The sequence below is a fragment of the Bubalus bubalis genome, chromosome 12 (genome assembly GCF_019923935.1).
Source record: "Bubalus bubalis isolate 160015118507 breed Murrah chromosome 12, NDDB_SH_1, whole genome shotgun sequence".
Taxonomy (NCBI): domain Eukaryota; kingdom Metazoa; phylum Chordata; class Mammalia; order Artiodactyla; family Bovidae; genus Bubalus; species Bubalus bubalis.
Window position 1 is genome coordinate 67,270,715 of NC_059168.1, and position 22,204 is coordinate 67,292,918.

At 36.3% G+C, this 22,204-nt stretch overlaps 1 protein-coding gene across 3 annotated transcripts in view; it reads right to left on the bottom strand.

Moving 5' to 3' along the window:
- Nucleotides 1-1,778: 1,778 nt before the first annotated feature.
- GFPT1 (glutamine--fructose-6-phosphate transaminase 1) overlaps nucleotides 1,779-22,204 on the bottom strand; it is a 64,535-nt gene continuing 44,109 nt past the window's right edge. For all 3 annotated transcript variants that reach the window (XM_006049073.3, XM_006049072.3, XM_044926080.1), the window contains 7 exons: nucleotides 20,498-20,618; nucleotides 19,757-19,914; nucleotides 12,609-12,723; nucleotides 11,395-11,522; nucleotides 10,660-10,827; nucleotides 9,190-9,351; nucleotides 1,779-8,037 (listed from right to left, as the gene is read on the bottom strand). In XM_006049073.3, coding sequence (XP_006049135.1) covers nucleotides 7,993-8,037; nucleotides 9,190-9,351; nucleotides 10,660-10,827; nucleotides 11,395-11,522; nucleotides 12,609-12,723; nucleotides 19,757-19,914; nucleotides 20,498-20,618 — 897 coding nt within the window. In that variant the 3' untranslated portion in view covers nucleotides 1,779-7,992. The remainder of the gene's footprint in view (nucleotides 8,038-9,189; nucleotides 9,352-10,659; nucleotides 10,828-11,394; nucleotides 11,523-12,608; nucleotides 12,724-19,756; nucleotides 19,915-20,497; nucleotides 20,619-22,204) is intronic.

Genomic DNA, 22,204 nt, shown 5'->3' on the forward strand with positions numbered 1-22,204 from the left:
AAATTCACGAAATGTATCTCTTCTTGGGAAGAAGTTGAGAACATCTTTATTTCAACAGGGATAGTTGCTGCATACCAGGCAGAATCATGATATTCTTTTTGTTTTCTGGAAACTTAAATATGGATACAAGGGTAAGTAAAGACACCGTGTATTCCAAAGGGTGAACTGTGATGGACAACATCTGTTGAATATTCTATATATACTATACCCACCCTTCTAAATTCTCCTTCCTACTGGATACTTGTACACAGATATCCCATTCGATTTCTCCAGTGAGAATCATTTGAACACAATTTGGAAGGAAAAAGAAAAGGACAAATAATATTCTCCAATGGCAATTACAAACAGACTAATGAGCATCAGACAGCTAATGTGGGACTTGCCATTATCTTCCAAGCATCTTTCTGAGAACTCACCCCAGTGCTATGGACAACTGAGATCACCAACAGAAGTCCCCTGCAATTCCTGCAGATTTGTTTCCTCCCTGATCTGCATTTCTCAGACCTAATGCCTGTGTAAACCCAATTCTCATATTAAATCCTTTCTTACTGGAAATGCCAGTAGTGATTTATGATTTCTTGACCAAACTTTAATTAAGCAAGCAAAGACATTGAAAGAAAAAATAAGAGGAAAAATGCTATTTAGAGTATAACTTAGGTCAGCCAGTATTTTACTAGCCAACTACTATGGCAGTCATGGGCTCAGGCATAGAGATATATCTTGTTTATGCTGAGCTCATCTATCCTTGGTGGTGGTTCAGTTGTTAAGTCATGTCCGACTCTTGCGACCCCATGGACTGTAGCCTGCCAGGCTCCTCTGTCCATGGGATTTTCCAGGCAAGAATGCTGGAGTGGATTGCCATTTCCTTCTCCAGGGGATCTTCCCAACCCAGGAATCGAACCTGGGTCTCCTGCATTGCAAGCAGATTCTTTACTAACTGAGCTATAAGGGAAGCCCATTTATCCTTAGGTCTTTCTCATATGATCTGTATATCTGGTGTACCTAGTACACTGGACAACATAAGGTAAGATGGACAAGAAAGCAACAGTTGGCTGTTAAACTTTGTAAAGAGATTATCCATTTAAATATTGATCCAATTTTCAGGCATCCTATTTGAGCACAAGCTAAGCCATTATAGATCTTTAATTTTTAAAATATTACCATTAAAAATCAGCTCCATCTTCTGATAGGGTGACTATCAACATTCTCAGAGCAGCCCCTATTTTGTTTCAGCATATTAAGCCCAAACAAGTTGAGAACCATTAACTTCAGAACATCACACTGAAGAGACCAATGTTTAACTAATATAAACATATACAAAGGCAGACTGATAAATGGGAAGAAAATAACTACAGTTCTATGCAGAGAGCACTTCTCCAATTGTTTACAATCTCCATTTTTTATTCCGTATTTCCATAAGGCAGCTAACTTTTCTCTATCTTGGGGAATCTCAGGAATTTGCAAATAAATTGATATAAACCTGTCTTTTCTGCTAAGATAACTCAAAGTATTTAAAGTATTAATGTTGTGCCAGTAAAGTCAATTCTGCTTTCAGAGACCAGTATATTTTTCCACTTCACTTAAAGCACAAAAAAAGACAATCTATATAAATAAGTTTTAAAATTGTTTCTTTCAAAAAAAGAAATGCTTTGAAATTCAGTAACACACGATTCCAAGTTAATAACCAAGAACTTCAGACAGAAAACCTACAAAGATCTCCCACAGTTCCTTGGTTTTTCCACAGCAGCAGTAAAAGTAAATTAAGAATAAAATCAATATTGGATTTACAATTTTATTCAAAGGATGAATACAAAACAGAAAGAGATAAAATTCAAAGCAAATATACTCAGTATTTCAAAACAATTCTACACACAAAGCAAATAGGGGGAAAAAAACCCCACCAAAAGCCCCCATAAATCACACTAGCTAGATACATTCAAGTCTAACACAGAAAGAAACTTGAATTTAACGCAATTTTGCTTACCTAGAAACTGGTTTTTATTGTCTCAGACTATTTTCCATCCCAGTGTGGGGCATTCTTTGAAGACAAAGTTTTCTAATGAGTCCATCTCACATTGAACTTGCCATAGTAAAACACCCTTGACTGTTGCCACACTGGCTTTTCCTAATGCCAACAACAGGGTCACCTCAAAGGGGCTGTTTGCAAAAACAAACTGCAGTGACGCTGACAGATCTAGGCCTTTGCAGCTCGGCTACTGCATGACGATCTAAAATTAACGGAAATCAACCTTTGGGTCTCACAAATCAAGAACACATTAGTTAAGAACACGTGATCATTTGCCTTCTAGGTACAATGGATCTAGAACTCTCAATGAGTATTTACTTATATTACAAGCTTTGGGAATTTTGGCCATTTTCCTTCGAAGACCACACTGTATTTATCTCCATTTCAAAACATACAAAGCTGAGTGACAGAGGCAAAAATTAACCCCTGAAGATCCCCCAGGTGTACAATTGCTGTGAGTTCCACAATATAACTTATTTGCATTGTTGGAAATAATGCAATACTCACTATACTACAGAAATTAAAAACATATGAAACCATGCCAATTGCTTTCCTCCTAACAATAAAAGTTTTTTACTTTTTATAAACATATATAAAGGCAGATTGATAAATGAATGGGAAGGAAATAGCTACCATTTTATCCAGAGAGCACTTCTCCAATTGCTTACAAGCTCCACTTTTTATTCCATATTTCAATTACATATCCATGCTCCATATTCAAATATTTTTTGAAATACGGAAAAGGAAATCTGGCTGCATAACAGCATTCTTTATGAAAAAATACATGTGTGAACTTTGGTGTTTGAGTCAATGAATCATGTTAATATGAAGATCACAAACATGTCTTTTCAACTGTGGGAAAAATCTCCTGTATACATGCTAACCAAAAAGACAGTAATAAATTTTGTCTGGTTAAATGACCTATAACCTGGCAACTTTTCTTATATTATTACAAGATTAGTTTTGATCTCTGGGATGCTTGTTAAAGCTAGCTAATAAAGCTTCCACATCATTTTTTGAAAGTGAGATAAAACAGTTTAACCATGGATAATGAGAGAAACTTAATAAAGACTTCTTTCACTCATCCAAAAAATTAAAGAACTTATTTTTCCTTAAATCCACTCCAATGAAAAGTGGCCTCGTAATTTCTAGGGAAATTATTTCTTGGCCTTTAAAAGTACTCAGTAAATACTTACTGATAGTGAATTGAAGAGGATTTAAAGAAAACTTTTCACTAGAAGTAAAGCTAAATTTTATGTAAAAAATGTGGCCTGTGGAAAAAATGATTCATGCTGGTGTGGCAGCCCTGGGCTTTGCTGCAGAGCAACACAGAGCAAAAGAGAGATGAAAGATTGGGCTCAATTCTATGGGAAGGCAACACAGCATATCCATTCATTCAAACCACGCTGGGCATAACTCTGTTTCCTGCAAAACACAGCAAGTGCTGTAAGCACTAGGGATAGAGATTTTTAGCTTGCTGTTTATCAAAGGATCCTGTAAAAGGACTCTCTGTTCTACAATTAATAGACTGCCAGATATGACAGAAACTTTTGATTTGGAGTATATGTTATTTTACTATTCACCCATCCTAAACACCCTTCTTTTCCAACTATCAACAACTTAGAGTTGCTGATCACTGTATACCCTGTAAATGTGCTGGAAACACACAAGTCTAAAAGACTTGAGTAAGTATAATATTTACAGAGCATAACATCAGAAAAAGTAGAGCCTTTGTTTTATCTAATGATCCTTTTTAAAGTAATTGGGAAGTTGGAGTGAAGACATGACTTTTGAATATAATGTAATATTTCTTCTTTTTAAAACCAACAGTGATGAATAAACTTTTAGCATAAAAAATGTTTACTGACAACTAAACATTGGCTACAATCTTAGTACAATACAATCTTTAACACAACAACAAACATGTATATACTTCAAATATTGGCAAACTGCTTAAAAATGTAATTCGCAGCAAGATTTGGGTAACTTATTCACAGTTCGGAAATACAGTCATTAGACTGAGAAGACATGAGGAAGAAATGACTAAGTGGCTCAGTAAACTAAACATTCATCTTAAAGAACAGAAAACTGAAACAAAGCCAGGATGATTCTAAAATTTCCAGCTCAAAAGAAATATAACTTAAACAAATATGAAAAGTTTTATTTAAGCAAAAAAAAAAAATTTCTACTGCAGAACAGTTTTAAAAGGCTAACAGGATCATTTCTATATTCATTCTGAAAACTAGTATAGTAAGAAAGGTAATTTAAGATTTCTTAAAAAGTTCTCATTAGCATTATTTATCGTATATTCCATAACATTGATATCAAGTTATTACAGACTCACAAGTTAATATGGCATAACTTGATAGTTTTGCTAGTTAACTATGATTTTTATTTTAACTGCGGATACTATCAGTTCAAAGCTAGTACTATCCATCCTATTGGTTATCATCACGGATCTAAGGAGAGTTAAATTCGTCAAGCTAGAGAAACACTGTCATATTAACAATCTTTAAATACTCCGGGGGGGGAAAAAATGATTTAATTGTTACAATTTTTAACTTGAGGCTCTAACACAAGAAAACAAAGTAATCTGAAATACATTTTCACAGGTAAAATACTACCTGGTATTCTGATATAAAAAATCTATTAAATATGTGGATATAACACTTTTTTATCTACCTTTACCATTCCCTTCAATTTCTTTGGCCTTCATAAATTCAATGTGAGCTGTGAATTCTTTTTAAATAAACACTTTCAATGACATTGTTCTCTTTAGAAAAATCACTTAAGCTGTAGCATATAATAATTAACCTCAGTCTTTCCCTTTTACTGCTATAGTATATAGCCTAATTAGAAAGAGAGAGAGAGACAAAGGAAACTGACCCCAAAGGACTTCTTCAAATATGTTTGCTGAAGTCAACATTTCAGATAGTTTTCCCTCTTTCAAGAGTTACTAGAAATATGTCAAAGGAATATAACCAAGGAGCTAAAGAGGTTCCTTTCCTCTCATCCTCATAATTAACTCAGGTCAAGAGATCTGTATTCAAAAGGTTAAGACAGTATCATCTCAGAAACATCTTTCTAAGAACCTTAAAGAAAATCTTTATTAGCTCTCTAACCAACAGTCTCACCTACATGTCACCTGTGTCAGTTCCCTTTTAGTTGTGATGCTTGTTTTCACCTTGTATCTAACAACTGCTGTTCCTTACAGTACTACAGACACATGGATTTATAGCCTGTGATAACAGTTAACTCTGCAAAATGCACTTCACCTCTTAGGAACATGATATACACCAAAACCTGAACCATCATTTCAATGAACAAACTCACTCCCAACATTTAAAAGCTCAACTCCATTTTTCCACTCTCTCACCCTGTACCTTCCAATGATCCTAGTCTCCAGGAGCGGTAAGTACACCAGGAGACAAGTGGACTTTAAACAGGATGTATTTTTCAGTTTCTGGCACAGTGACTTTCACATAATACACTGTTGACAGAGTTATAACAAGCCAAAGACAGTTAACATTAACTTTCCTTCAACTATTTATTCCTATGGCATAGGTGATTTAAACAGACAGAAAAGTTGACTGATGTCAAAGTAACAATCATTTACTGTGCCACGTGTTAGATGCTAACATGATCCTTGGCCTAAAAAAGATTCATGGCCTGGGTAAAGAGTACTTAGTTATACACAAGTGAATTTAATTTTAAATGTATTACAAGAAAGAATTTCTTATATGAAGGACTCCTTTTGTAGAATATCTTTCCCAAAAAATGATTTTCTTATACTTATTACATTGGTTTTATCTGATCATCCACACTTACTAGCAGTTTGCCTCATTACATTATTTTGTGTTCATAATTCATAAAAGCATCTAAAAATCACTACATTAAACAGTGTAGGGAGCAAGAAAAAGGGGTAGGGAAGAAAAACGATGTTTGCTTGGAAAATACCACTTCTTTTTTCTTACTACTGGTTTTCGAGATTTGATTTAGAACTTACCCTAGCTTCAAGTGTATCTGTGTGTGTCTGAGAGTGAGAGAAAGACACACACACACACACACACACACAAAGAGGGAGAGGAAACAGACTGAAAACTAATGACTGACTTCACATATCAGTTTCACTTAGAAAGCTAATCTGAACTTCAGAAATGCTACAAACCCATACAAATCATGTGCATAAAAATGCTAAAATAACATAGTTAAGGATGACACTACACACAGACTAAAACTAGCAGGCCTACACAAAATAATATTACAAACAATTAAAATAGATAAATTTATACCTGCAGTAGCTATATAATGACATGAATAGTAATCCTATTTTAAAAACAGGTTTCTAGTCGCAATCTAAGAGTCTTTCTGAATTACCTCAAAATATGCCAGTGCTTTCTCTAACGCTAACACAAGGCAGAATTCTATGCTTCTCTTACAACAGCTACTAGAAGTTCAAACACAGAAAATGGGAAAGGCTCAGCTAACTTTATTAGGCTAATTACCTTTGCAATTCAAAAATGAAAACTTTTGAAGGAAAAGGACTTAACCAAAACATAAACACACTGCCCTGTGATGCCCAAGATGTTGCTAGAAAGCTCCGTGAAGAAATTATTATTCACAACTTTTTGGATGTCAAACTAGTATTCTACTCTAAATTTTTTAATCTAAGTTGTTAAGTTTGCATTTCTGACACTAGCCAGCTGAAGGCACCTCAATATCACTTTTATATTTATATTTTATTCATTCCTAAGTATATTTCAGGGGTAAAACACAGAATATTCAGAGAGAAAAATACCTAGAAAGTAATACTAAAAATTTTATATAATCCTTCACTACTATCAGTGTAAAGCTGATAGCTTTTTCTAATTTTAGCCCATCATATACATTTAGCCAAATTTTAGTCAAAAGACTTGCAAATCTTCCAAACAACTGCAAGGAGTTTCCAAATTGGCATGAAGGTACTAGAGTTTGAATCAACAAAGCAGTAAAGGGAAGTTAAAATTAACTGTAAGGAATTCTTCTCTGGGACAAAACTGAAGAGAATTCTGAACATCAGTATTTGACATATTTGATAGCAACTCTCTGTGATGATTTCAAAGAACAAGATAGAATGTCCTTCAGCAGTAATTTTTAAAAAGAAACTACAGATACAAGGGAACCAAAACCATTTTTAGGAGATTAAAAAAAAACAACAAGAAGTAGGATATCCAACTTATCTGTATCCCATCTTCAAATTTAAAATCATATTGTCAGCTGTTCAAAGCAGCTCAGATTTAAAGTCTGTGCTATGAAATTGCATAAGCATTCTCTGTTAAGAGCTGGAGAAAACCAATGCACTACTATACTTTTTAGCTTCCTAAGAAACCTTGATCTACAGATAACAGGCAATAAATCTGAGAGACTAAGATTAACTTAGATAGAAATCCCATGAAGAAGTTCTCAGTTTTTAAGTTTCATAGACTGATTTAAAAACAAAACAATAAATTTCAAAATAATCATGGCATTTTTTCTTTATAACTTAGCAAAACCTTAATTAAATATCCAAGTACACTGTCACTGGCTTTAAATATTCCAATTAAACACACTTTCCAATTAAACACACTTTCATTGGCCTGAATGAAATGTCAATGTATGCTGAAACAAATGCCAATTATTTTAATAACACACAATCCTTTCAGTTTGAAGTGGAGGGTCCCAAAATCCAACACTCAGCATCCTTTAAAGAAAATGAGAGCTAACTCGCTCTGATACCGATACCAACATAGATTCCACTATTCAAACTCCCCCACAAATCACTGGAAAAATATGAGGTAATTTCACAAAAATCACAAATTGAATGGAATAATTATAACTGATATATAAATAAGGATTTACTAAAAAAGGCTTAAAGGGGTGATATCTTAAATCAAGTTTTAAATACAAAGGTGTCTTGTGTTGCTTAATCGCCCAGTTTCAGATGCTCCTTATTCTACGGTTACAGATTTGGCAAGATTCCGAGGGAAATCAACCTGCAAAAAAAAAGAAGTTAAGATTTGAGAGATGATACAAACTGGGGTGGCAGTTGCTATCAACAAATTATTTTTGCTTATACAAACATAAAAACAGGGACTGTCCTGGTGGTCCAGGGGCTAAGACTCTGCACTCCCAATGTAGGGGGCCTGTGTTCGATCCCTGCTTGGAGAACTATATCCTGCATGCCAACTGAGAGTTCACATGCTGCAACTGAAGATCCTGCATGCCACAACTAAGAGCTGGTACAGCCAAATAAATGACCAAAGAAACCCCATGAAAATAGAAAACAACTTGTTCATTAACCATCTTTATTAGAGACTACAAAGAATTCGATTAGAAATATAGTAATATAATGCATCTTAAAACGACCTGAAATCAATTCAGAACAAGAATTCCAAAGGACCCAGTTCAGCACATGGAAAACTCTTGTGGTCCTCTATGAGCTGGCATCCCTCTCCCGGGACACTAGAAATGTATAAGAGTGGGATGTTTTTGTTTGTTTTTCAGCATTCACTGTCTGTATATTTACTTTTTTATACAAACTACAATAAAAGGATACATTTTAGTAAATTTTTAGCTATATGTGATTTTGGAATAGATTCTTTAGATTAACCAAAAGTTGAGCAGAAGGAGCCCTTTTGACTTGAATCTATATTAAAATCTTTTAAATACAGATTAATCCATTTTTCTGCCCTCAGAAAATGCGGAACGGTAAGTACAATTGGACCCTCCAGATTAAAGCTCAGAGGCAGTGATGCAGTCCTAATAGAAAAATAATAGTGACTGCCACAGAGACTGTTAAGAATAGAATGTTTTGATTGTCACTGTGGTTGTCACAATGAATGAAGGACTAGGAATGCTGAGAGTCCTTCAATGTGTGAGGAAGTCCCAAAGAATTTCCAATAGCTACCCCACTGAGAAACACAGAAAGAAAACAGGTGGACAGTCCCCAGGGAGGTAATCTCCACTGATGGAGCTTATGTCCAAAATTCCTTCAGGTTCGATGGGTGTGAAAATGTCAGGATGTAACTGACAAAACTGGGCCATGGAACTACAACAGGTGACAGATGTATGTATGATGGAATTATCAAATTCTATTGCTAAAAATTTGGAAGGAAACTCAATTTCCACAGTGGTCCGTCACTTACATCATAACCTCTCAGCACAGCCAGGTGGAAGGCCAGCAGCTGTAAAGGGATCACGCTGAGAATGCCCTGCAGGCAGTCCACTGAGTGGGGCACCTTGATTGTTCTTTTTGTGTTCTTAATGGTCTCAGTGTCTTCCTTGTCACAGATCACCACGGGCCGTCCCTGGGAAAGAGATCACAGGCACGATCACTGGTTAAGTAAAGGCAGGGCTGTAACACGTGAACATGCATGTTTTGCACTGCACAATTCAATGTGGCCTCACTGACGTCAGTTCAGTTGCTCAGTCGTGTCTTGATTCTGTGTGACCCTATGGACTGCAGCACGCCAGGCCTCCCTGTCCATCACCAACTCCTGGAGTTTACTCAGACTCATGTTCATTAAGTCGGTGATGCCATCCAACCATCTCATCCTCTGTCGTCCCCTTCTCCTCCCACCTTCAATCTTTCCCAGCATCAGGGTCTTTTCAAATGAGTCAGCTCTTTGCATCAGGTGGCCAAAGTATTGGTGTTTCAGCTTTAACTTCAGTCCTTTCAATGAATATTCAGGACTGATTTCCTTTAGATGGACTGGTTGGATTTCATTATATTCCAACTCTCACATCCATACATGACTACTGGAAAAACCACAGCCTTGACTAGATGGACATTTGTTGGCAAAGTAATGTCTCTGCTTTTTAACATGCTGTCTAAGTTGGTCATAACTTTTCTTCCAAGGAGTAAGCGTCTTTTAATTTCATGGCTGCAGTCACCATCTGTAGTGATTCTGGAGTCCAAAAAAAATAGTGTGTCACTGTTTCCCCATATATCTGCCATTCAGTGATGGGACTGGATGCCATGATCTTCGTTTTCTCAATGTTGAGCTCTAAGCCAACTTTTTTACTCTCCTCTTTCACTTTCATCAAGAGGCTCTTTAGTTCTTCACTTTCTGCCATAAGGTCGTGTCATCTGCATATCTGAGGTTATTGATATTTCTCCCAGCATTCTTGATTCCAGCTTGTGCTTCCTCCAGCCCAGAGTTTCTCATGATGTACTCTGCATATAAGTTAAATAAGCAGGGTGACAATGTACAGCCTTGACATACTCCTTTCCCGATTTGGAACCAGTCTGTTGTTCCATGTCCAGTTCTAACTGTCGCTTCCTGACCTGCATACAGATTTCTCAAGAGGCAGGTCAGGTGGTCTGGTATTCCCATCTCTTTAAGAATTTTCCACACTGATTTAAACTTATTTAAGCTTATTTAAACTCACAATCCCATGTGGTAAGTCTCATGCATAAGTCAAGGAAATAGAAGCTCTGTGGCAGTGGTCCCCAATCTTTTTGGCACCATGGACTAGTTTTGTGGAAGACAATTTTTCCACAGACCTGGGTGGGTGGAGGGAGGGTTGGGATGGTTTCAGGATGATTCTCATAATTATGCAACCAAGATCCCTTGCACGTGCAGCCTGTGTCCTCACAGTAGCCCCCGACTTACCTGCCTAGCAACCACTTGCTGTAGAGCATTCTGACACTTGGCGTAGGTGTGATCTCTCATGATGATCATGATGACAGGCATCAACTTATCCACCAAAGCCAGAGGGCCATGTTTCAACTCACCAGCAAGGATACCTTCAGAGTGCATGTAAGTGATTTCTTTAATTTTCTGAGAGGAAAGAACTAGATTAGTCTTCAGTCTGTTTTTCAAAAACCCATTCTTAAATACATATTACACAAGATATCTGCTGTTGGAAATCCCTGTCTTATTTATCAGACAGTATTAAAGGATCTGTGATGTACAAACAGAGCTAATACATTTACTGATCATTATTTCTATAATGTTAACAAGCAGCTGGGAGTTTTAGAACTCCAAAAGGACTTTTTGAAGATTTTAGATTATCACAAGTGTACTCGTATTTCTTTGTAACTGTTTTCCTAATTGTTTCATATTTCACCTCAAATCTCACACCTAGAGAATACATTATTTATTTTATTCACATGTGGACAAAACATTAACCCAAGTTACTTTCTAAACCCAAGTTCTCATGCTGAAGTGTACTTTCTTGATTTTCAATTTCTGAATTAAGTATTCTGTTATACTTTCTCAAGGTAAACAAATCAGAATGTGTAAATATAAAGGCACTTTTGTCAAAGTTCCATCTATTTCATTCAGTCTGAAAATATGACTATGTGCCAGGTTCATGAGTCAACAACTGGAAATGAGAAGACTTACCAGGGCCCCTTCAAGACAAGTAGCATAATGATAGCCACGGCCCATTATCAAGACTGACTTCTGGTGATAAAGTTCTGTTGCCAGTTTCTGAATTTCATCATCCATGCTCAAAACTTCCTTAATCAAATCTGTTAAGAAGTAATATTAGCAAAATCTATGAAAAAAGGACAATATACCAAACAATATAATAATAACATATGGGTCAGTTCAGTCGCTCAGTCGTGTCCAACTCTGCGACCCCATGAACTGCAGCATGCCAGGCCTCCTGTCTATCACCAACTCCCAGAGTTCACCCAAACTCTTGTCCATCGAGTTGGTGACGCCATCCAGCCATCTCATCCTCTGTCGTCCCCTTCTCCTCCCGCCCCCAATCCCTCCCAGCATCAGAGTCTTTTCCAATGAGTCAACTCTTCACATGAGGTGGCCAAAGTATTGGAGTTTCAGCTTTAGCATCAGTCCTTCCAAAGAACACCCAGGACTGATCTCCTTTAGAATGGACTGGTTGGATCTCCTTGCAGTCCAAGGGACTCTCAAGAGTCTTCTCCAACACCACAGTTCAAAAGCATCAATTCTTCGGCCCTCAGCTTTCTTCACAGTCCAACTCTCACATCCATCATGACCACTGGAAAAACCATAGCCTTGACTAGATGGACCTTTGTTGGCAAAGTAATGTCTCTGTTTTTCAATATGCTATCTAGGTTGGTCATAACTTTCCTTCTAAGGAGTAAGCATCTTTTAATTTCATGGCTGCAATCACCATCTGCAGTGATTTTGGAGCCCAAAAAAATAAAGTCTGACACTGTTTCCACTGTTTCCCCATCTATTTCCTATGAAGTGATGGGACCAGATGCCATAATCTTTGTTTCCTGAATGTTGAGATTTAAGCCAACTTTTTCACTCTCCACTTTCACTTTCATCAAGAGGCTTTTGAGTTCCTCTTCACTTTCTGCCATAAGGGTGGTGTCATCTGCATATCTGAGGTGATTGATATTTCTCCCAGCAATCTTGATTCCAGCTTGTGCTTCTTCCAGCCCATATGGGTAACAATCGGTAAAACACCAATGTTTCTAATCTTCTGTGCTATCAGTGTGGGGTTTTTAAATGAACAGGTACAAAGTAAAAAGATACTACTGACTAAATCGGTACAAGCCACAGCTTCACCCATCCCCCACTCCCGCAGACAGTAACTACTGTGTGTGTACGAGTCTTCATACCGGGCAGCCGCTTCAATCCAAGCATGATCTCTTTGCGTCTCTCCTGCATGGAGATCCTGTCATCACACATCATAAGAGCAAACATCACAAGAGATACAAACTGGCTGGTATATGCCTGAAAGAGCACAAGAATGCGCAGAATTAGCTGCACTGCATTTTAAGAACTTGGAATTAACTTAAAAAAAAAAAGATGAAAATAAACAAAAAATTTCCACTGAGGTTACAGGATTGTGAATATCTTAAAGACCTGCAATCACAGTGCCCAGACCCTCTTCATTCCTGTTAGCTGTACATGAATATGAGATATGCCTATTTTACCACATTCTTTGCAATGTGGAGAATTATCCTTTTAACAAACTTTTACCAGACAGCTGGACAATAGACTCTCACTACTACTTCATCATACAGCCCTTGAATTCAAAAAATTAAGATTATTTTTCATGTTTGTCAGTCATTTTATCTGTTGAAAATTAATTTCATTATTCTTCACTTGCTTTTTTTTTGACTTGGTTTATTTTCTTTTCAGTTGGTCTTGAAAGATCTCGTTAAATTTCAAATACATTTTCCCAGTTTAGGCTAATCTTTTACAATAGTGTTTATTGACACAAAAGTTTTAATTTTTTAACTTTAGGTCATACTTTCTAGCGTAAACAGTCCTTCCACCCTAACATCGATTAAGTATTATTAAATATTCTTAATTCTGTTGGTTCCATTGTCCCTTTCTGTTTTTTTCCTTAGACACTTCCTATAGCCTAAGTTCTCTGATATACTAGAGCTATGTCACAGAATACAGATCCTGCCTCACATGTTTAGTTTATTTACAAAACAATCGTCCCATCCAGAAACATGGTTTCTATCAATCTGTTAGGAATTTAAAAGTCTATAAAGTTATATGTTGTTGTTGTTTAGTTGCTTAGTCATGTCTGACTTTTGCAACCCCGGGGACTATAGCCCACACCAAAGCTTCTTTGTCCATGGGATTACCCAGGCAAGAATACTGGAGTGGGTTGCCATTTCCTACTCCAGGGGATCTTCCCAACCCAGGGCTTGAACTCGCATCTCCTGCACTGGCAGGTGGATTCTTCACCACCGAGCCACAGCAAAGCCAATTAAAAAAAAAAAAAGGTTATATAGTTTTCATCTGTTTGACAAATATTTATGAATATCTTACACATTTCTTGGTAGAGTTATTTTTAAGTATTTTTATAGCTTCCCTGATGGCTCAGATGGTAAAGAATCTGCACGCAATGCAGGAGACCCGGGTTTGATCCCTGGGTTGGAAAGATCCCCTGGAGAAGGAAATGGCAACCCACTCCAGTACTCTTGCCTGGAGAATCCCATGGACAAAGGAGCCTGGCAGGCTACAGTCCATGGGGTTACAAAGAGTCAGACACGACTGAGCGACTAACACATAGTTGTTAAAAAAATAGAATCCCCTCTCCAAACACACACACCCATACATTTCTAAGTAGCCACTGTCAGCTTACAGAGAAAGATTTCTGTATATTTTAAAACTTATTTTTATTGAAGTAATACTTAATGTATCATATTACATAAGCTACAGGAGTACAAAATAGTGATTCATAATTTTTCAAGATTATACTTGATTTATAGTTATTATAAAATAATGGATATAGTTCCTATATTATACTTTGTAGTGTATTTTACACATAATAGCTTGTACCTTTTCATTCTCTACCTCTATATTGCTCCTCTCCTCTTTCCTGTTCCCACTAGTAACTACTAGATCTCTAAATCTGTGACTCTGCTTCTTTTTTGTTATACTCACTCGTTTGCTGTATTTTTTAGATTCCACATATAGGTGACACAATATATTATTTATCTTCGATTTATTTCATTTAGCATAATATCCTCCAAGTCCACTCATGTTATTTCAAATGGCAAAATTTCATTCATTTTTAATGGCTAAGTAGTATCCCACTGTGTGTGTGGGTGTGTGTGTTTATAGGTGAATGGATAAAAAAGAAGTGATTTATATACATATCTTTTTTATCCATTCATCTGTTGATGGACACAGGCTGCTTTCATAAGTTGGCAACTGTAAATAATGCTGTTATGAACACTGGGGTCCATGTATTTTTTCGAATTAGTATTTTTTATTTTCTTTGGATATACACTCAGAAGAGAAGTTGCTGGATCATCTGATAATTGTTTTTAATTTTTTGAAGATTCTCCATACTGTTTTCCACAGTGACTGTATCAATTTACATTCCTACCAACAATGTATGAGGATTCTCTTTTCTCTATATCCTCACCAACATTCGTTATTTGTGCCCTTTTTGATGATAGCCATTCTGATACGAGTGAGCTGATTATTTTTGATATTAGTCCTTCATTGGTCATATCATTTGTAAATATTTTTCCCATTAAGCAGGTTGTCTTTTTGTTTTGCTGATGGTTTCCTTTGCTGTGCAAAAGCTTTTAAGTATAATTAGGTCCCATTTATTTACTTGTGCTTTTGTTTCCATTATTTTAGAAGAAGGATACAAAAAAAGTTACTGCAATGTAAGTCAAAGAGTGTTCTACCTAGGTTTGCTTCTAGAAATTTTATGATTTCTGGTCTCACATTTAACTCTTTCTTTAATCCACTTTTAGTTTAGTTTTGTATATGGTGTTAGAGAACATTCTAACTCCATTCTTTTGCATGTAACCATCTTGTTTCCCCAGTACCACTTATTGAAAAGATTGACTTTACTGTATATTCTTGCTTCCTTTGTCATAGGTTAATTGAACTTAAGTGCATGGGTTTATTTCTGGGCTTGCTATTCCATTCCATTGATCTAAGTGTCTGTTTTTGTACCAGTACCATATTGTTTTGATTACTATAGCTTTGTAGCATAGTTTGATGTCAGGGAGCATGATTCCTCCAGCTCTGTTCTTCTTTCTCAAGACTGTTTTATCTATTCAAGGTCTTTTGTGTTTTTACACAAATTTTTAAATTACTTGCTCTAGTTCTGTGAAAAATAGCATTGGTATTTTGAAAGGCTCTGCATTCAATCTGTAGATTGCCTTGGGCAGTTGTTCATTTTAGCAATATTAATTCTTCTAATCCAAGAACACAATGTATTTCCATCCACTTGTGTAATCTTCAATTTTTTTTCATCACTCTGTTATAGTTTTCAGAGTACAGGTCTTTTCCCCTCCTTAGGTATACTTATTTCTAGGCATCTTATTCTTTTTGAAGCAATAGTAAATGGGATTATTTCCTTAATTTCTTTTCCTGATAGCTCATAGTTAGTGTTTGGAAATGGAACAGATTTCTGTGTATTAGTTTTGTACTCTGCAACTTTGCTAAATTCACTGATGAGCTCTAGTGGTTTTCTAGTGATATCCCTAGGATATTCTATGCATCATATTATTTCATCTGCAAACAGTGACAGTCTTACTTCTTTCAATTTATAGTCCTTTTATTTCTTTTTCTGGTTTGATTGCTATGACTAGGGTTTCAATACTGTGATGAATAAAAATGGTGATAGCGGGCATCTTTGTCTCTTCCTGATCTTAGAGGAAATGCCTTCAGTTTTGCACCATTGAGTATGCTGTTATCTATGGGTTTCTCACATATGATCTTTATTATGTTGAGGTGGAGAAGGAAATGGCAACCCACTCCAGTGTTCTTGCCTGGAGAATCCCAGGGATGGCGGAGCCTGCTGGGCTGCTGTCTATGGGGTCGCGCAGAGTCGGACACGACTGAAGCAACTTAGCAGCAGCAGCAGAGTCTGTCTATGCCCACTTTCCAGAGAGCATTTTCATAAACGGATACTGAATTTCATCAAAAGCTTTTTTTGCATCTACTGAGATGATCATATGGTTTTTATTCTTCAATTTGTTAATGTGGTGTGTCACACTGATTGACTTGTAGATACTGAAAAATCCTTGCCTCCTTGGGGTAAACCCAACTGATCCTGGTGTATGATTCTTTTAATGTATTATTGAATTCACTTAGCTAGTATCTTGTTGATTTTTTTGTCTATGTTCTTCAGTGATAATTGGCCTGGAGCTTTTAGTGAATTCAAGAAAAATTAAACTAAGACTAAACTGTCATAATACTATATTTTCAGGGAGTCATTTTTTTAAAGAAATTGAAGTACATACTATAAAGAGATGCTTATTTTCCTATACAAGATGCAACTACCAGGGAAAACTGGGTGAAGAGTACCTGGACTTCTCTATTATCTTTGCAACTTCCTATAAATCTATAGTTATTTCAAAACAAAAAGATTTTAGAAAATGACTTGCCAAAAAAAAAAAAAAAAAAAGCTACTGACATTAAAAAAAAAAAATGGCAAATGAAGCAACTAACAAACAACTAATCTCAAAAATATACAAGCAACTCCTACAGCTCAATTCCAGAAAAATAAATGACCCAATCAAAAAATGGGCCAAAGAACTAAATAGACATTTCTCCAAAGAAGACATACAGATGGCTAACAAACACATGAAAAGATGCTCAACATCACTCATTATCAGAGAAATGCAAATCAAAACCACTATAAGGTACCATTTCACGCCAGTCAGAATGGCTGTGATCCAAAAGTCTACAAGCAATAAATGCTGGAGAGGGTGTGGAGAAAAGGGAACCCTCTTACACTGTTGGTGGGAATGCAAACTAGTACAGCCACTATAGAGAACAGTGTGGAGATTCCTTAAAAAACTGGAAATAGAACTGCCTTATGACCCAGCAATCCCACTGCTCGGCATACACACCGAGAAAACCAGAATTGAAAGAGACACATGTACCCCAATGTTCATCGCAGCACTGTTTATAATAGCCAGGACATGGAAGCAACCTAGATGCCCATCAGCAGATGAATGGATAAGAAAGCTGTGGTACATATACACAATGGAGTATTACTCAGCCATTAAAAAGATTACATTTGAATCAGTTCTAATGAGGTGGATGAAACTGGAGCCTATTATACAGAGTGAAGTAAGCCAGAAAGAAAAACACCAATACAGTATACTAACGCATATATATGGAATTTAGAAAGATGGTAACAATAACCCTGTATACGAGACGGCAAAAGAGACACTGATGTATAGAACAGTCTTTTGGACTCTGTGGGGGAGGGAGAGGGTGGGATGATTTGGGAGAATGGCACTGAAACATGTATAATATTATATGTGAAACGAGTCGCCAGTCCAGGTTCGATGCACGATACTGGATGCTTGGGGCTGGTGCACTGGGACGACCCAGAGGGATGGTATGGGGAGGGAGGAGGGAGGAGGGTTCAGGATGGGGAACACATGTATACCTGTGGCGGATTCATTTTGATATATGGCAAAACCAATACAATATTGTAAAGTTAAAAAATAAAATTAAATTAAAAAAAATAAAAATAAAAAAAAAACATGAATAAATTTCAAAGCCTCACATTAAATGCAAGAAGCCAGATACAAAAGACATGTATTATTACAATTCCATTTATAAGAAATTTCTATAAAATTAAATATGAAATAATATAGCAAGAGAAAGTAATACTTGCCTGAAGCTGAGGCTGAGGGATAGAAGTGGAAATTGACTAGGCACAAAGGAACTTTTTCAAGTAATTAAGTCTTCTAAAATTAGGCTATGGTGATAAACAGCCAAATTTACTAAAAGTATAACTTAAAATTTGTGAATACTATGATATGAAAATTATACCTCAGTAAAGCTGTAGAAAAAAGTTAACAGAAGAATCTAAGTGATGGGTATAGGGGTGTTAAATGCAAAATTCTTTTAATTCTGCTAATAAGTTTGAAAATTGTAATAAAACACAGAGGAAAATTATCTTTTCATGAATGAATGAATTAGAAATCCAAAAAAAAAATCTATTTCTCCTGGCAGTTCATAGTTAACAAAGATTCAATAAAAAGATAAATCAACAGCTCCTGTTCACTGCTATGATCCCACATGCCACACATGCCACGCTGAAGCCTTTGCTTCAAATGTGTCTGAATGAAGGGTCTGGGATTCTAACCCCTGATCAAAAGCTGTCTGTCTGGACACTTTCCAAGAATCCACAAACTGCTGCTGAGGGAGGCTGTTTATTCATTCAGGCACAGAACAGAAACCCAAGAACAAATATCCTACATGTTTTAATTACCACATGGAGAAAATTCAGACTTCAGTTTTCTGTAAACTATAGTGTTAGCAATATCGAAGTAACCAAGAAACAAAAACCTCACTTGGAGTGTTTACTTGAAAATTGTAACTTTTCCACAAAACAACTCTCCATGGGGTTCTTTAAATGAAAAAAAGAATCCAAATGTTATTTATATATGTTAACATCATACTATACACATCTTTAACATAAATCCACCAATACCTAAGCATCTTATTCAACAATCAGCAATAAATATTAGATTAAGCAGAACAACAGACAAGAAACTGAAATTTTGAAGTCACAAAGAATAATACATGTGTGGAGAACATTTCCTGCATTTATATAACTTCCTAAGATTCCTATTTTTATTACTAGTACTAAAATTATGCATACCCTAATTTCAAAGAGCAAAGTAGTCTCACTAGGCCTCAACAAAAATAAAGGTGCTTTTAAATCTCCACAAATGTATGGTATATTTAAAGAAAAAACAAAAAAAAAACAAAAAGAAAAAGAAAAAACAGTGTCATATATTACTCTTTTTTTAATATCACCAAGTTTTATACTAAAAGTGTATTTCTCTTTACAAACCTTCAAAGGTAATGTGCATATTTTGGCACATTTATTAGGACAGTATAAATACGTAAATAAAGATGTCAAAAATTATTAGAATTAAACTGGATGTTTCTGTTATTTTTCTAATTCCCTACTATACTCAAAGAAGAAGCTGTTATACTTACCACACATCCTACCCCCCAGGGCGGGAGTAATATAAATGCTGAATGGAGAGAGCCAGCAGAGACTCAGGCAAAATGAACTTACATTATATACCTTTGTCCCTTTTAAGCTCTTAAGATGAGCGTGAGGAAGGGAGATGACAAGTGTTTTTACCTATTTTTGACCCTTAAGTCTTAGGATAATTACAATGACTAGTTAACTATATGAATTGTACAATTGCTAAGAAATGAAATAGAAGATACAGATTAGTCTATTTCACCAACACTATGATTAAATTATCACATGAGAATTAAGTCAAGAACTTACTTTTGTGCTGGCCACACCAATCTCAGGCCCAGCATTGATATGAACTCCACAGTCTGTCTCTCTCGATATGGAACTGCCGACTGTGTTTGTGATCCCCACAGTTAAAGCTCCTCTCTCCTTACAGTACCGAAGTCCCATCAAGGTATCTGCTGTCTCTCCTGGATAAGAAAGAAGACAATAGTAACAGACAGAGCAGTGAACATTTGCTCTTCCACAGATGCAAAAACAGAAAACTGACGACTCTTTCAACAATATCATTTGCTTTATTACTTTTCAGGCATACACCAAAGTGATTCAGTTATATATATGTTTTTCAGATTCTTGTTCATTATGGGTTATTATAAGATATTGAATATAGCTCCCTGTGCTTGTTTATCTATTTTATATATAGTAGTATATATCTGTTAATCCCCAATTCCCAATTCATCCCTCCCCTGCCTTCCCCCTCATTTGTTTTAAATAAAATTTAAAACATGTACTTAAAAGGATAAAATTATAAAGCTTTTAATAACAGGATCCTACTTCTTAGGATCTCCTTTTCTTCTTTGTCTTTAAAACTTCAGCTCTTTTGAGTGTAAAATGTGTTGCCTTTATCAACTCATTAAGATAATATCAAAATAAATCTGTTAATTGTCAAGTTACCAGCAAATACTAGTTTATCTTTAAATATCAGTTTTGCTGATATATGCTGTACTTGTTAGAAAGAATGACTTTCCTTTTAAGTCTTTAAAATTAGCATACCTGACTGACTAATGAAAAAGCAAACATCATCTCGAAAAACTGGGGTGTTTCTATCTAGGAAGTCACTGGCAAGCTCCACCATAACAGGCAACTCAGTCAGTTCTTCCAGAACTTGACGTGTCTGCAGAGGAAAAAGATGCCTTGGTCAGACAACTGTACTTCAAATACTCTTTTTCACTGGAATACTTTAGACTCAATGTATAGTTTTCACTTTTTCTGATTATAAAAATGATATGTAAGCAATGTTAGAAAATACAAACAACAAAGATTAAAGCATTAAAAAAAAAAAAAAAACAACGAAATCCCACCACCCAGGGGATAAGCACTGTTAACATTTCAGCACAAGTCTCTTTAAACAATAATAAATGCATGTGTTCTTATAAGCAAATACACCCACACATATAAAATGTTTTGAGTAGTGGAAAAAGCACTGTTCTGAGTTAGCTTGCGTATTAACTCTACCTTCCCAATTCCTAAGTTTTAAATGACAATTCATATAATACCAGATCAGTAAGAGATTTCAAATGAGACAACAGATGCAGAAATACCAAATGAAAAATTAAACACTTCAAAATACTATGTATTCATTAAGAATGCATTTTCTCAAAAAAAGTCAATATACTTCAGAAATCTTATTTAAGAAAGCTCACTATTTTCAAACTGCAGTATGGAGGGAAGAGTAGGCAGTAGATAACTAGATATGATTAATTCAATGACACTTTTGTATCCTAAACCACACTGGAATCACTTTTTTTTTGCGGGGGTGGCTGAGGTTTGCAGTGGTGCAGCATGCGGCATCTTCGTGCTCTGACCAGGGATCAAACTTGTGCCCCCAGCAGTGGAAGCCTAGAGTTATAACCTATGAACTACCAGGGAAATCCCACCACACGAGATTTTTAATATTTGTATGCAGGTCAGGAAGCAACAGTTAGAACTGGATATGGAACAACAGACCGGTTCCAAATAGGAAAAGGAGTATACGTCAAGGCTGTATATTGTCACCCTGCTTATTTAACTTCTATGCAGAGTACATCATGAGAAACGCTGGACTGGAAGAAGCACAAGCTGGAATCAAGATTGCCGGGGGAAATATCAGTAACCTCAGATATGCAGATGACACCACCCTTATGGCAGAAAGTGAAGAGGAACTAAAAAGCCTCTTGATGAAAGTGAAAGAGGAGAGTGAAAAAGTTGGCTTAAAGCTCAACATTCAGAAAACGAAGATCATGGCATCCGGTCCCATCACTTCATGGGAAATAGATGGGGAAACAGTGGAAACAGTGTCAGACTTTATTTTTTTGGGCTCCAAAATCACTGCAGATGGTGACTGCAGCCATGAAATTAAAAGACACTTACTCCTTGGAAGGAAAGTTATGACCAACCTAGATAGCATATTCAAAAGCAGAGACATTACTTTGCCAACAAAGGTTCGTCTGGTCAAGGCTATGGTTTTTCCTGTGGTCATGATGGATTGCGAGTTGGACTGTGAAGAAGGCTGAGCGCCCAAGAACTGATGCTTTTGAACTGTGGTGTTGGAGAAGACTCTTGAGAGTCCCTTGGACTGCAAGGAGATCCAACCAGTCCATTCTGAAGGAGATCAGCCCTGGGATTTCTTTGGAAGGAATGATGCTAAAGCTGAAACTCCAGTACTTTGGCCACCTCATGTGAAGAGTTGACTCACTGGAAAAGACTCTGATGCTGGGAGGG